At 41.6% G+C, this 16,772-nt stretch overlaps 1 protein-coding gene across 4 annotated transcripts in view; it reads right to left on the bottom strand.

The window, feature by feature from the left end:
• STK4 (serine/threonine kinase 4) overlaps nt 1-16,711 on the bottom strand; it is a 97,019-nt gene extending 80,308 nt beyond the window's left edge. For all 4 annotated transcript variants that reach the window (XM_064573232.1, XM_064573233.1, XM_064573235.1 and 1 more), the window contains exons 1-4: nt 16,540-16,711; nt 10,762-10,842; nt 4,550-4,678; nt 1,452-1,566 (exon numbers count right to left, since the gene is read on the bottom strand). In XM_064573232.1, coding sequence (XP_064429302.1) covers nt 1,452-1,566; nt 4,550-4,678; nt 10,762-10,842; nt 16,540-16,574 — 360 coding nt within the window. In that variant the 5' untranslated portion in view covers nt 16,575-16,711. The remainder of the gene's footprint in view (nt 1-1,451; nt 1,567-4,549; nt 4,679-10,761; nt 10,843-16,539) is intronic.
• Between the last annotated feature and the right edge of the window lie 61 nt (nt 16,712-16,772).

The raw sequence follows: 16,772 nt of genomic DNA, 5'->3' as shown, positions 1-16,772 counted from the left end.
GAAAATACCCAGTAGTGTGATTACTGGATCCTAGGGTAGCTATATTTTTAATTTTTTGAGGATACAACTGAGTTTTTAAATATTCTCACCTTGTAATTTATAGAGTGTCTCATTAAGTACTTTCACATATTTAAATTAATTTTCACAATTCTGCAAATATTTAATATAGGTATTATTCCTGTTTTTCTCATTAAAACAAAACAAACAGAAAATCTAAAGGCTAAGGTGTCTCTAGCTTCTACTTTTATTCATTCACAGTCCACACAGAAGCCATAGTTTATCACAGAAGCCACAGTTTATCTTCTAAAATGTACATCATCAAATGGCTCCTCACTTGCTTGGAACACAGCAATGGCTTCCTTTTGTAGTTGGAATAAAAGGCAAACTCGTTACCGTGGCCAACAATACCAACAGAATCCAGGCCTGCTTATCTGTCTCACCTCATCTCCTGCAGGTCCTCTCACCTCTCCCCTCTACTTCTTTGTGCCAAATCCGTTCTAGCCTCAGGATCTTTGCACTGCTTATTGCCCTACCTAGAATGTTCTTTTAGAAATCATAGCTCCATCTTGTCATTCAAGTTTTTTTTTTTTAATCTTTTTTTTTTAATTAATTAATTTATTTATTTGAGAGAGAGAGAGAGAGAGAAACAGCATGAGAGGGGATAGGGTCAGAGGGAGAAGCAAGCTCTCCGCTGAGCTGGGAGCCCAATGTGGGACTCGATCCCAGGACTCCAGGATCATGACCTGAGCCGAAGGCAGTCGCTTAACCAACTGAGCCACCCAGGCGCCCTCAAGTTTTACTTTAAATGTCACCTCCCTGAGTGGCCTTTCTCAGCGGTCTACTCTCAAGTAGCTCACTGAGCACTCTCCACCAGTCCACTCCTTCAAAGAAATTATAACTATCTGGTATTTCTTTTCTAGTTACCATCAGTTGGCTTTTTGGTTGCCCTACTAGAAAATGTATGAGCACAAGAGCAGGGTTGTTGTCTTCTTTACTACTGTATCCCTAGGGCTTAGAACAGTATTCTAGAAATACTGAATGAGCAACTGAACCTGAATTAGAACCCTTGACTCCTAGCTTTTATCCCAGTGATCACAGTAAGGGCAAATAATCTTTCACAGAGATTACTCTTCGATTAATAGAATGTAGAAGAAGTTAATCTGTGAACATGCTGAGTAGGAGGGGAAAACCAAATCTAAATCTAAACATTTTAAATTCATTGCTTCACCAAGATTTGATAGTCATTGTTTTCTTTCCCAAAACATGCTAAATATCACTGGATTAGGCTGGTGTCAAAAACATCACTTTTAGGAGGCATCAGAAAGCAGAGGGGGAAAGAACCATGGAAAAGGGGAAATCTGACAGTCATCTCTCTGGATATGGAAGGAGGAGAGTGCCCACAAATACAAGGCCAGAGGCTAGCCCAGCATTGTTCTAGAAGGTAAACTTACCGTTTTATTTCGTAATCGAATGATATCAGACACAGAACCAGCCCCACAGTACTCCATAACAATCCACAAGTCTGTATTCTTAAAATAACTGCCATAATATTTGACTACATGAGGGCTAAAGAGAAAGCAATAATACGAATTAGTGGAACAGCCTTCAATACATGAAAATTTTTCTGCTCAAAAGATCAACTATTCATATTTAAGGTTAAAATAGACACCCTCTTGATAAAAATGTAAATAATAAATAATAATAATACTTTCTAAATAATAAATAACCAAAGTGAGAAAATGTATGGGTCCTTTAACCTGCATTTCTAGGTCTATAGATCATCCCAGGAAAAGAACTACAGCTATTCAAAAAGAAATAGTTACCATCATAGCACGTTTTAACAATGAAAACTTAGATATGATCTAAGTGTCCCACATTAAGGAGTTTATTTAAGAAATAATGATCTAGACATATAATGAAATAACCATGAATCTATGGAAAATATCATAGAAAAATATTTGATAACATGCGAAGATATCCTGCTTACAAAAAAAAAAGAAAGAAAAAAAAGTACAGGTTACATAATTGTAAGCATGCTTAAACTCCAAAAAGAGATATGGAAGAATATGTATACAAAATAGCATTTAACAATGATTCTCTCTCCAAAGAGAAAAGTGATTTTATTTTCTTTCTATTTGCATTTTTCCAAGAAGTCACGTGTACTTTGTAATAAGAAAAAAAAAATCACACTACAATCTACTATAAAGAAAAAATATTCAGGGGGCACCTGGGTGGCTCAGTCAGTTAAGCGTCCAGCTCTTTTTGTAAAAGATTTTATTTATTTATTTGACAGAGAGAGACACAGCAAGAGAGGGAACACAAGCAGGGGGAGTGGGAGAGGGAGAAGCAGGCTTCCTGCTGAGCAGGGAGCCCGACACAGGGCTCGATCCCAGGACCCCGGGATCATTACCTGAGCCGAAGGCTGATGCATAACCAACTGAGCCACCAAGGCGCCCCAAGCGTCCAGCTCTTGATTTTGGCTCAGGTCATGATCTCAGGGTCCTGGGATCAAGCCCTATGTCGGGCTCCCCGCTCAGCAGGGAATCTGCTTGTCTCCCTGTCCCTCTGTCCCTCCCTGCTGCTCATGTGCACCTGTGCTCTCTCCCTCTTTCTCTCTCTAAAATAAATAATCTTTAAAAAAATTTTAAAAAGAAAAAATATTCAGTATCAGACCCAGAATTTTGGGTCTCAAGCTTGAAGAGAAATACCAAATGAGATTTCAGAGAAAAGTCAAACATCCTATTAAAATGAAATAATCTGCCCACTGAGAGCTACCAGCTTTAATTGGCTAGATTGTTATCAGGGCAAAATAACGTTGCATAATAACCAGAGATGCTAAAAACCTACTCTGCTTCATTAATGCTCAGAATTTCAAATGCCCCTTCACCCTTGGGAAACATGCCAATGACAAGGACAGCAGGAAACACACACACATACAATTAATGAAGACATGGATGAATAAGTCTCTGAAGGTACAGATTACACATCTGCTCTCCCTTCCTTAAATTCCTGCAGTATTTACTGCCTTTACAAGGCAAGTAATCTCAGCTACTTACTGCTGGAACACGTCCTATATAATCTTGTATCGTCGGCCAGATTTTCCTGTACATATATATGCCTGGCCTCTCCAATTTATCTATAAACTCCCAGAGGACAAGAACTCTGCCCTGTATTTCTCTGTACTCCTTACCATGCTTAGCACAGACTAGGCTCTTGGAAATAACTCTTCTTTACTTAGAGGTATTTGCATACTCTGTTTGAAACACAGCTCTTACGTAGCATATCAGAAGTGACAAAGTCCCTTGGGGCACCTGGGCAGCTCAGTCAGTTAAGCATCTGACACTTGATTTCGGCTAGGGTCATGATCTTGGGGTTGTGAGATTGGGCCCTATGTTGGGCTCCATGCTCAGCGGGGATTCTGCTTGAGACTCTCTCTTCCTCTCCCTCTGCCCCTCCCCCCCATGCTCACTCACTCTCTCTCTCTAAAATCAATCAATCTTTAAGAAAAAAAAAAGAAGAAGAAGTGATAAAGTCCCAATGTGCTGACTAGAAGAGCTTCCATACTGTATCTTGTAGCAGAGGAAAAGGAAAATTTCTACTTAACTCTGGTCAAGAAATATGAGGGTTTTGTCTAGTAGAGAGTAACCACAAAAGTATAAAGAATAAAAGGAAGGGAGGGAGGGAGAAGAGAAATAACTGCATTCACAAGCCTGTGAGATCTAAGGTCTCCTGGGCAAATGTCCTCGTAGGCAGCCCCACCTGCCCCAATGCTGAAGCTTTACAAATAGGAGGTACTAAGCTGATCTGCTGAGCAGAAGAGCTTCAGGAGAATGGATGCAGCCTCCGGTGCAAGACATTCTCATTCTCCTTTCAGCTCCCTAGAGCTGGCATTGCCCCTAAATTTGTGTTATCTCTCAAATTTAAACAGTAGTGGGGAAGCCTGCTCCATCACTGTGACCAACTCATGTTGTGACGGAATTTCAGGGCAAACCACGTGCTTTTCTGCGGTCGCCTAGTGGCCTGACTTCCTGCTTACAGCATTTGACAAATCTTAGTTCCTCAAAAATAAAATTAACTACCCTGAGCTTGAAGAATTCTTTTTTAAATGTAGGAAGGAACAGTAATACATAAAAAAGCATTCTCTTTTTAGATCTATCTGATATTCTATCGTTTCTAGAGCTAAACGTATTTGGATTATCTCTTCTTAGCTATCTCTGCAGAAATGTTTTCTCAATAGGAAGTAAAAGATCATTATCAGAAGGAAAAAAAAAGTCAGCACCACCACCTTCTGCCTCTCTGCCTCTTCTTCCTAGTTTTGAAAGGGGCTTACTGAAAAAAAAAAAATCTATGTAGAAATAGAAACTATAAAAGTCTAGCTACTAAAACACACATTTTTCATCAGATTTTTTCTGAAAAGAACATGCATAGTGATTCCACCTAAACTCTTTCGCAAAATCTCTTAATAAATGCATCTGTACATGTTAAACTCTAAATAATCACAGCTAATCTAAAACTATGTTCTCTCCAAAGTAACACCACATGCCTTTACCTGTCACATTGCTGCATTATAGAGATTTCTTTGATTATCTCCTGCAGGTCTGATTCCACAGGAACTTGCTTAATCGCGACAATCTGACCGGTCTCTTTGTGAATAGCTTTGTATACACTGCCATAGGACCTGTAATTGGGGGAAAGAGAACATTTATAAAGGCAAAGCAAGTCCAGAGATAAAAAGTGGTAGAACAAAAGCAACTCATGGTTCTAATTTATATCCCTAGATGCCTAATACACTTATCTACAACTGCAAAACTGAAATAGTTAAAGTACTTTGGGAAAAAACTGTTAACTTCATATTTAACCTTTATTGAATGTATTCATACAAAATAACCACTATTATAGTAGCTACCATGCACTATATGCCTGATCTCTGCTAGAAACTGTGCATCATTCCAATTCATCCTTACAAAAAGTAAACAACAACAACAAAGAAGAGGTCGTTATCCCTATTTTACAGGAAAACATGTAAAGGCTCAGAGGTTACAGGACTTGCCCAATGTCACAGAGATGAAAAATAAGTGGTCAGGCCAGGATGTGAATCCAGGTGTGTCTGAACACAAAGCTTATGTTCTTCCCACATCTACCTGGGCTAGAATGCTGAAATGGAGGTCTATGTGCTCTTGTGTTCACTCCAGTACCACGAGGTTCTTCTGTCCCTGCTCCTCTTATTTGCAATAATACTTAAATTTAGAATCGAAGACCGAGGATTTGAGCCCTATCCTCATAACACATTAGCCATCATTTACATACATATTAACCTTCTCGTGCCTCAATTTTCTCACCTGTAAAATGACAATACAAACTACGAGACAGTTGTGATGGTCAAATGAGACACCACCATCACCCCACACTGATTACATTTTCAGTGGAAACCTTGATGGCTGTCAGTGAAAACACAATGAGGAAGCCGTCTTTCCTTTTTCCCAAACCCACCTATTTCTTCATACTGTCCTGGCGAAAAAAACATCCACAGAACAGCGCCACCTGATATGTTAAAGTAGCTGAGTGCTCTAGCTGCCAAAATGATGCTCCAGACTGTTTCAATGTAAAAGTTACATAAAACTAAACAAAATTATGCAGAACACATAAAAAAAATTTCCAGCCCATCAGAATCCCTTATGTTGGCAAAACTAGTATAATGATCCTTGAAAGTTACATAATTTATTCCTCCAGAGAAAGGCAACCGCTGACCATGTGTGGAAGGCCTGCCTGCTGCCCTTTCTTCCTTACGAAGTTAAACCTCTGATTCGTTGGGGTAGCGAAGGCTTGGTTCTAGGGGATAAAACATGGTGGTCCAGGCAGACAGCATTCCTATTCCTTCTGCCGGTGACCTGGTTCTAGCCAATGAAATTCGAGGGGAATTCTGCTGAAGGGATCCTGAGAGGGGCTTTCTTCCCTGATGAGAGAGAAACACACAAGAAGGCCCATTTTTACCTGCCACTTCCTTTCCTACTTTGGTTACTGTTACATAAAGCATGATGTGTGAAACTAATGCAGCCATCTTGAGATAGAGAATTACACAAATGCTAAACCATTATCAAGCCAATTAGCCATTCTGGAATCTTTCACCCCAGCTTTATTATTACTTAGTTATTAAATGTCCTTATTAGGGGGCGCCTGCGTGGCTCAGTCATTAAGCGTCTGCCTTAGGCTTGGGTCATGATCCCAGGGTCCTGGGATCAAGCCCCGCATCGGGCTCCCTGCTCAGCAGGAAGCCGGCTTCTCCCTCTCCCACTCCCCCTGCTTGTGTTCCCTCTCTCGCTGTGTCTATGTCAAATAAATAAAATCTTTAAAAAATTAAAAATTAAAAAAAATAAATGCCCTTATTGGTTAGCCATTGGTAGTTGGGTATTCTGTTACTTTCCAAAGTTATTCTTGATACACTAGGTCCCATATGTGTGAAGATGTATTTCACGTTCTCGTTGTAATCGGTTGTGCTGGATACAGAGTTCTTGGACAATAGCACCTTTTCTGCAGTTTTCCAGCTTCTACTGTTGCTGAGAAGTCAGCTATCATCGGATTACCACCTTTCACAGTAATCTCTCTTTCGGTAGCATTCAGGATTTCCTCTTTATCCTTAACATTCTACAATTTTATTGTAACGTAACTAGGAGTTGATTCATTCGGCATTTCGTAAGCTTCTTCCACCTGAAGGCATGTTTTTCTTCAAGTCTGGAAATTCTCAGCATTGTCTTTTTCCTATCTCTTCTACTATCTCTTTCTAGAATTCCTATTGGACCCATACTGCACCTCCTCAATCCATGCTGTCCTCCAGATCTCTAACACTGTACTTCTCTGTCCTGCACTTTGTGATCAGTCTCATTTCTATCTTTCAATTCACAAATTCTTTCAGCTTGTATAGTTCACTGTTTTTCCAACTTACTGGGCTTCCAAAACTTCAATGATTGTCAAGATTCCCAACTTTAATTCTTTCTGGAACCCATCTGTTCATGTTCATAAACTGGTGTTCTTCTTTTAAGGATGTTATTCCCTCCTTTCATCTTTTTGAAAATCATAAACAAACATGTTAAATCCCTTTTGAGATTGCTCCACTATTTGTTTCCTTGGATGTGAATTCTCCCATTTGTTCTGCTCATTATCCCACGGCAGTAGATTCCTTGTATGGGTTTCCTTTATCTTGAATGATTTTCCTCTACACAATACTAACTGCCACGAGCATTTCATGACGTCATGATGGTTTCATGGTTCTCTCAGCCCGTCATCTAGACTGTACAACTTAAACTTGGTCTTGTGTTAGGAGCTGAGGGTTTCTGCCTCTCTAGATCCCATACCTCAATGCAGTCCAGGCCCAGTTCCTATTGTCAAACCAGGACCTCCATGTTTTCCCCAGGCCACGGGCAAATGATACTTTCTCGCGGTGATAAGACAAATTTATTTCAGCTTTAGTTAATAGATGGGGAGCCTTTTCCATCCCACAACTTCATGTAGGAAGCTTAACTGCCATCTCCTGACAAGGACAGGGCAAGCCTTACTCTCCTCTTACTATTACGTATCTTTTCCATCCCTGGTCCATAGCTGGCCATGTGTCCTTTCATTTAAAAATTTAATTTCCGGGGCGCCTGGATGGCTCAGTCAGTTAAGCGTCTGCCTTCAGCTCAGATCATGATCCCAGGGTCCTGGGATCTGGAATCAAGTCCCACATCCGGCTCGCTGCTCAGTGAGGAGCCTGCTTCTCCCTCTCCCTCTCTGTCTCTGCCTGCCACTCCCCCTGCTTGTGTGCTCTGTCAAATAAATAAATAAAATCTTCAAAAAAATAAATAAATAAAAATAAAAATTTTCTTTTCTTTTTTTTTTTTTTAAAGATTTTATTTATTTATTTGACAGAGAGAGACACAGCGAGAGAGGGAACACAAGCAGGGGGAGTGGGAGAGGGAGAAGCAGGCTCCCCGCAGAGCAGGGAGCCCGATGCGGGACTCGATCCCAGGACCCTGGGATCATGACCTGAGCTGAAGGCAGTCGCTTAACCAACTGAGCCACCCAGGCGCCCCAATAAAAATTAATTTTCATTCATTAGTTTTATCTACTTGAAAAAGGAAAGAGAGGTCTCTGCATATACGCACTCAGCAATCTTAACCAGAACACTATCCATGCCTCTCTATGCTATCTTGAGAGCAAGGAATGTTCCAATAACTTGTATGAACAATTAAGATTCATGATTCTACATACTGCACTTACAGTAATCTGAACAGAATTTAGAAGGCTTCAGCAATTGTGCTCACTTTTAGGCAAATCCCGTAAGACCTGATTCCCTACAACAAAAACTACAGTGACTTGATGAATTCTGACTGGCAGAGGATAAAAATGGTGGGGACCTAGGGGTTTCACACAAGCCATACAAGGCAAGGATCAATTTGGAAAAACAGAAATAATACAGTATCTGGAGCCAAATTAACTAGATACAAGTCTTAACAATACCACTCACTAGCTATGAAACCAGGGGCAAGATGTTTTTTAATTAACCTAGGACAAAAAATTTGAGTGAGTCAAGGTGTAAAACTTTATGTATAATAGAAGGAAAAAGGTGCTAGGCTCTCATGCAAAACACTTTCCAAGCATGGTCCACTTGTCCTGGTCTGGAGCGTTGGCTCTATTCTGCCACAGATCCACAGGATTTCCTCCATACACAGAACAACTGCGGCCTCCAGAGAATCCAACACAGTCCATCAGCCAGAGCTCATTTCATAAGATACAAGTCAGTGAGTGTTCACAATCTACTCATTTTCCAGAACAATTTAAGGATGGCATGGCAGTTTGTGTTTAGACAGCTAAGTGGAGTTAAAGGTCTTCCTTCAGGATTCTGTTAGTTAAATGAAGCTTGTTCAGGTTCATTCAGAAATCCAAGCATCTGTGGTATCACTTAAAAGAGCACGATGGTGATAAAACAAGGAGAAAGATCTGAAGCTTTATTTTGATTTTCTTGCTGGTTTTATCTTTGTAAGGAAATTTCCAAGTTCCTCGATGAAGACATGCATGGATCTAAAAAACAATTAAAAACAATCATAATTAGCTTAGTTTCCCCTTCCTACATTATCAGAATATATTCCTGATATATTTTGTCTGTAGTTTTCTTTTGGTGTTCCCCAAACCCAATCAACCCAAACAGCACTCCCTTCAGGAATGCCTAAATATACTGAAGATTTAAGATTTAACTTTGATTTGACGTGACAAGGTCTGAAAAATGCTTCAGTTGGTAGGCTTAAAAATAAAAGTGCCACTTACTGAGCACTCACTGTGTGACAGGCACTGCACTCAGTACTTTACCCCTATTGTCTTGGGTAATAGTTGACATAACCCAAATGAGGGTGATACGAATATCTGCACTTTATAGCTGAGGTTTCTGAAACTTCAAAATATTAAGTAATTTGCTCAAGTCCACTCATTTATTGTGACTAATAAACAGGAGAGCAAGGACTTTAATGCAGGTCTAACATCAGAGTCTATGTCCATACTGTCATAACAGACTTTTATTAAAAATGAAAGAAACAAGTTAGTTACATATTCAGTTATGCCTAACATGCTTTATCTCGTTCCAAGGATGACCTGTGTGCACTGTTAGATTAAGGGCATTAGACTCACTGCCTTGAGGAAAATAGCCAGGAGACCAAGCTAAAGCTGAAAAGGATAGGAAAGAGATGTGGAGGGACTGTCATTTTCCCATACCTTTAAGGATGCCAAGTCAACCTGCAGTCTCCAGAATGATCTTGTACTTGTCTTCTAACAGCACAGCTGGTATCCTCTTTTAGTCCCTTCTCAGCTTGATGTCTTGCTTGATTCCGAAGAGTATTGTTCCAACTTACAAAAAGATGACTAATGTTTTTTACAAGGAGGCAATCCATGAAAACCTACGCCATGTAACCCAGGATCGGGTTTAAGATTATTCCTGACCTATATTAGACATAAATAACACTAAACCCCAAAATAATCTAATGACATACAAGACTTGATTTCAAGGCACACACGGCACTTAAACAACAGAAATTTTTAAAAGTTGTATTTCAGGCCTTCTCTTGAACTAGAAGTACTCTCGAGAGACTAAACACACACACACCTGCTTATTAATGCGGTAACTATCACTGAATGATACACAAAAAACCACTATTACGAAATACCATTTCAGCAGCATTTTATATACACTCACAAATCTGGATTTCAAGAAGTACACTGGTTCCCGACCTGGGATTTTCAATCTCTTGGAAGTTGTAAAGGTAGTGACAGTCCTTGATTTATTTACTATATTTCACAATGCTGTACTAACTAAAATGCTGAATTCCATTTTATGGAAACAATAGCTATTGCATATTGATCAGAAACTATGAACAGCAAATAAACATGTATGACTAATAAAAACTGTTAAATTAAGTACAGACTAGTTAGGGCTCTTCCATACATAAAATCATGTAAACTATAGATTCTACAAGAGAGAAAACAATAGATGCCTTTGGTGTTGAAGAGGGCAGGCATCACTAAATCTGTCTATAATGGTGATTGGAGGAAAGAGGGAAAGGGCATCTCAAGCTGTAAATTTCCCGCCCACCCCACTCAGAGCAGTGCCATATGCAATGTTCCTCTTCCTTCTCCTTAGGTTTGTGAATTATTGACATGAAAAAGGTTCAGCTCCTGCTGGTGTTGGGGGAAGAAAAAGATTGGGACCTACTGGTCTACCTGTATTTTCTGTACACTTACCCTTCTCCAAGTTTCTCTAAGACATCAAACACTTCCTCTGGTTGTTTAGTTAAACTATCTTCATCCAACTTTTTCAGCTGCCTGTGAATGAAGAAATAAAAACATAAAATACATTTTACTTGCTAGCAACTAGACCACAAAATACATTATTTATATTACAATTAGGATCTTAGGAATTGCTCTACAAAGTCTTTACTGGTAAACAACAACAAAGGCAAGCTAAGAGACTTTTTTTTATTATTATGTTATGTTAGTCACCATACAGTACATCATTAGTTTTTGAGGTAGTGTTCCATGATTCATTATTTGTGTATAACACCCAGTGCTCATTAGAACATGTGCCCTCCTTAATACCCACCACCGGGCTACCCCATCCTCCCATCCCGCTCCCCTCTGAGACCCTCAGGTTGTTTCCCGGAGTCATAGTCTCTCATGGTTCGTAAAAGACTTTTTTTTAAGTTTTTTATTTATTTAAGTAATCTCTACACCCACTGTGGGGCTTGAACTCATGACCCCAAGATCAAGAGTCACACACACTTCCGACTGAGCCAGCCAGGTGCCCCAGCTGGGAGACTTAAGGGCGGTCTATGGCGGTATTACATGTGTCCTGCGGCCCTCTGGTGAGCATAATCAGGACCAGAGGGTAGAGAACTACCAAGAGTCAGACTTCAGTTCAACAGGTGTAAGAAATTTTCCAAGGTGCCTGGGTGGCTCAGTCAGTTAAGTGTCTGCCTTCGGCTCAGGTCATGATCTCAGGGTTCTGGGATCAAGCCCCACATCGGGCTCCCTGCTCAGTGGGGAGTCTGCTTCTCCCTCTCCCTCTGTCCCTCCCCCTGCTTGTGCTCTCGCCGCACTCTCTCTCTCTGAAATAAAATTTAAAAAAGAAAGAAATTTCCTAACAACGCAAGTTGTTCTAAAATGGTTTAGACTGCCTTAAGAAGTCCCTAGCTCCCCATCACTGGAGAACTTAAACAGAAAATGAATCATCATTTGCCTGAAATGCTAGAGTAGATTCAAGCTTTGACAGAACCTTTAAAATCCATTTATATCTTGAGATTCCATGAATTAAGATGGCATAACTATCTCTTCAGAAGAGATGTTTAATGTAAGGTTACCTATGAATTGAAACATGGTCTCAGACTGGAGGCCAAGGAAGACACAGAGACTCTTGCTCTCCCTTAGCAAGATTTTGGTAATTCAGCTAAAACACAGGAATTCTATAGGTATCACAGAAACAGAAAGTGGAAGGTATATACTTAGACATGATCAAAAGTGAAAAATAACTATGCAGCTAGGAACTTCAAACAGACTCAGACTCTCCCATGAGTGGCTGTGTACATCCAACAAGCCCCCAAAGTCAAAGATACATGTCAGCTTATAATTCCCTGATAATTCAGATTTTTCTGACTATGCTAGACACAGTAAATAACAAACCTGGGAGGTTATAAATTAACAATATTTTTTTTAAACTAAGATGTCTGAAAATTATCAATGGGCTTAAGGAAGGAGCTTGCCAAGGAATATTTGTGTGTGTGTGTGCGCGCGCGCGCGCGCATGTGTGTATATCTTCTACACAATGGTTTCCTGAAACTACAAAGGACAACAAAAAAAAGAGAGCTCAGGAAATGGTGAAATTATGGAAGTAGTAACACTGGAGACTTTTTTGTAGAGAAAAGGTTTAAACCAGCTGGATAATACCAATTTTTACAAGAGAGGACTTGAATTACATACATACATACACACACACACATACCTTCCTGGAGGAACTAGCAAAACCAGAAGACAGAAAGAAAACTGAACACATCAAGTGTATCCACCCATAAACACTGATCTCTAAAGGACAATCTCACATAATTCTGTAAATGTCAAAGACTACACACTAAAGAAATGGAGAAATGTTCCAAGTCAATAATTGCCACAACTTGAAAATTAACAAATGACCGTAGCGACCTTTGAAAATCAAAAGGTCCTAAACATTAAATTCCAGTGACGACATAAAAACTAACTCCAAAACAAAAAGGGCTGAAGTGAAACTCCTCTTAAACTTCAGAAGTGAAATGTCTATGAACTCAGATGTTAGAAAGAACATTGCATGAACCAGGAGGGTTTTTTGGTGAAGCGCTGAATTCATAACTGTATAAACAATGGACAATACCTCATTTCTCAAGTATAATTAAACAACTTATATAAAGGAAGATCGAATATGTTCCTTTGAAGTACTGACTTTGTGGTTTACAAAAAGCAAAACTCACTATTTCAACTACTCTGAGACCACAACATAACAAAGGAAACTGTGCCTGGCATGCGAGAAACAGCTGCAAGCCCCTGATAATCCTCCAACAGACAAACTGTATATACCTGCTCAGAGACTTCTTTCAAACAATCTACTTGGGTTTTTTGTTTGTGGCTTTTGTTTTTTTAAGATTTTTTATTTATTTATTTGAGAGAGAGGGAGCAAGCAAGCGCACAAGAGCAGGGGGAAGGAGAAGCTGACTCCCTGGGGCTGGATCCCAGGATCCTGGGATCATGACCTGAGCCAAAGGCAGATGCTTAACAGACTGAGCCACCCAGGTGCCCCAGTTTTTTGTTTGCTTTTGATCCAGGCTTAATAGATCTTTATCTCTCTGCTGCCTGATAACCCAGAGGTGGTCAATAAATATTTCCTATATGGATTAATGAATGTAACGATGGGAATCCTAAACTTTTATCAGCAATCCTTGTGAGTTTCCAGAACAGAATGCCACCCTAAAAAGGATTACCAGATTATCAACAAATAAGATTCCTTCAAAAATCTTTTGATAAGTGACTCTCAGTGATACTTTATACCCTAAGTCTTCATGGCAGAAGCACAAAACAGCCCGACTGATGATTCAGCTCTCAGTTCGGACTTCCCCAGGTCCTAGGTAGTTTCACTGCTTGCTCATAAAAGAACAGGCCTGGCCAACACAGCCTCCGTGGACCAAACACCGGCAGATGCTCCTCTCCTAAGTCAGATGGCCACGTGGACAGCCAACCATCCCAGAAATGCCCTCTACATCCTCCACCACACTATTATTATCTAATGCCAGCTCACTTGAAAAAATCATAATCTCCTACGTAAGCCATCAACTTGAATCTCTCATCACTCAGTCACACACAAATGTCAAGCTCATGAATGCAAAGAGCATTTCCTGCATTGGGATTACTATCCCTTGCTGAAAACACATGCCAACTGAATCTCTGAAAAGACACCTGTATCTCTCAAACACAAACAAGGGTATTTACGAAGTAGTTACGCACAGATTTGGCTAATTCTCAAGCCTCTTTCTCCTATCTTAGAACTCTTGTAAGGTTCATGTTATTTATGTATACCTATCCCTCTTTCCATTCAGAATTTGATATGGTTACAACAAATGTGTAAGATAAATTGATAACTTTTTTAATGATAGTAAAATTCATATGTTGCCCCTCCCCAAATTCCTATGTCGAAATACTAAGCCCCAGGACCTCAGAATGTGACTTTATTTGGAGACAGGGCCTTTAAATAGGTAATTAAGGTAAAATAAGGTCATAGAGGTGGGCCCTAACTCAACTGGTGTCCTTATAGGAGATAAGGACACAGAGAGGTACAGAGGGAAAACCATGTGAAGACATAGGAAGGAGAGAGCCACCTACACAAGCCAAGGAGAGAGGCCTCAAAGAAACAACCCTGCTGACATCCTGATCTTAGACTTCTAGCCTCCAGAAAACTGGGAGAAAATACATTTCTGTTGTTTAAATCACCCAGTCTGTGAAACTGATATGGCAATCCTAATAAATGCAAGTAATAAAGTTAATCTAATGCAGATTAAGTACTTCACTAGTTATGATGAGCAGGAAAGTACCAGTCATTCAAGAATTCAGCCCTGCAATGCTCTTCTCTTGCACATTTAATAAATTTCTTAAAATCCAAAAGGTGCAGGAATAAGCTGGACCAAAAAGCAAAAAGGTTTACGCTTTTGCCCAAGATTATGTAACACAAGGCAAGGTAGAAACAAAACTCAGATTCCTAATCCTCTTTTCAATTAAACCAAGGCCTCGGAGAAACAACGAATATATTTCAGAAAGAAATATAACCAGTGTACGTTTATAACTGGATCTCTATGGTGCTGTAGCAAATACTTGCTAACATACACAGGCCCTGTGAAACAGGGGTACTTCCAGAGCGGCATCAGAGGAAGCAGTTAAGAGCATGGACTTTGGACCAGACCACCTGGTTTAAAAGCCTAGCTCTGCCACTTACTAACAGTGGAACCTCCCGCAATCACTTAAAACTCTTTGTGCCTCAGTTTTATCACCTGCAAAATAGAGATATAAAAGTAACCACCTCATAGGATTGTTGTGAGGATTGAAAGAGTCATAATAAGCTGAACCACACGAAATTACCATTTTTATAGACCAATTACATGTGGTTCACCAGGAGACAGGGAAAGCACTGAGAACGGTCCCTGGCACCCAGTAAGTGCCGTACGTGTAAGAATCATTATCATTTCCGTCTCAGCACACTACAGTAGGGTGAATTATGAGTCCATCCCAACCAGCTATTTGCCTTCTGCAATGTTTGTGTACTTCAAACAAACCCCAAGTGTGCAGCCCAGGCTGCCAATCCCTTCCCTTCACCTCTCCTTTGCCCCACACTCCCACACACTGAACACTTCCTACTTTAGTGCTCATTCTGCTGCAGGAAGTCAGAGGTCTCTGTGAAATAGAAGCTAACTACACTGCACCTCAGAGAAGCATGATTCCCTTGATCTCTGCTCTCTATTTTTCTCCAGATGTGGCAGAGTGACACAAGACCCTGGTGTCCACAGAGCAAATCAATGATATAACTAAAACCAACGCAGGAGTTCAGACTTTCTAGGATCAGCCACCTCCCCGATCTGGACTTAAAACAATTCCAGGTAGCAGCAGGATCTGGAGCTGATGCAAAACAATAGAGCCCTGAAACGGGCCCAGTCTGGTCAGGTCGTGACCCAGACCCTACAGCAAAGAAGGAAACACATAGGACTGTGTCTCAACTCTTCTGGGCCTCCATTTGCCCTTCTTCAAAATATCTTATTTCCTTATCCACCCCCCAATGTCAGGTTTGAAAAGCTGAAGAGGATGTAAGGAAAACTAGGAAGGCAGGGGGGCATCAGGAATGAAAGATGTCATCCTCATTCTAGAGTGGGGACACTACCTGGAAAATCTTCCTAAATGCTTATCCTGCACGAAGCCCTCCCTTGCGGGACCTTCAACCTTTCTCGGCACGCCTCCAGCCTTAGGCGCAGAGCTTTTCCCCTCAACAGATCCTTCCCACTGCACCCCTCAAGTGGGACCCCCCTCCCTTAGAAAGTCCACCCAGCCTTCCTCTGCTTGTTCCTGACCCATATCTTAGACGCCTCTAGGTTCTCATCCTGCTTCAGCATGCCAATGAATCGTTCCTAGCATGGCATCCCCCCAGGCGCCCCCGCCCTCAGCAGGTGCTCTCCCTAACTTGTCCCCACGTCCCTCAGCAGCTGCTCCCTTCAGCAGTGCCCCCTTCCACCAGGATGTCCCCCCGCAGCAAGTGCTCTCCCCAACCAGCCCCACGTTTATCCCCCTGGGCGCATGCTCCCCTCTGCCGGACCCCCTCCCGGCGGAGATTCCCCCACTCAGCAGGTGCCAGGATCGCCTCGCCCCGCAGGTCCATCCCTCCGGGGGCGCACCCGGTGCCTCTCCTCCGCCAGTTCCCGCCTTTCCCTCTCCCCACCCCCTGCCCCTCAGCCAGCGGCCCCTCACCGGCGCGGCGGGTTCCTCAGCTGCACCGTCTCCATGGCGCTGCCGGCAGCCGCCCAGACCCGCTCACTGCTCCATCCTCCCCCGGGACCTCCCCGAGCCCGCCCCGCAGACCCTCCCACACTTCCGCTTTCCGCCCCCACCGGAAGCGGCGCGCAGCGCGCGAGCGGGGCGGGGCGGCGAGGACCGGGGCCGGACCACGTGGTGCGGAGCCTGAGTCACGTGGCGCGCGGGGC

This window comes from Mirounga angustirostris, unplaced genomic scaffold, assembly GCF_029215605.1.
Source record: "Mirounga angustirostris isolate CCGP_5_RB_7025 unplaced genomic scaffold, mMirAng1.0.hap1 SCAF_10, whole genome shotgun sequence".
Classification (NCBI taxonomy): domain Eukaryota; kingdom Metazoa; phylum Chordata; class Mammalia; order Carnivora; family Phocidae; genus Mirounga; species Mirounga angustirostris.
Note: the sequence above shows the minus strand (reverse complement) of the source record. Positions and strands in the feature narration are given on the sequence as shown.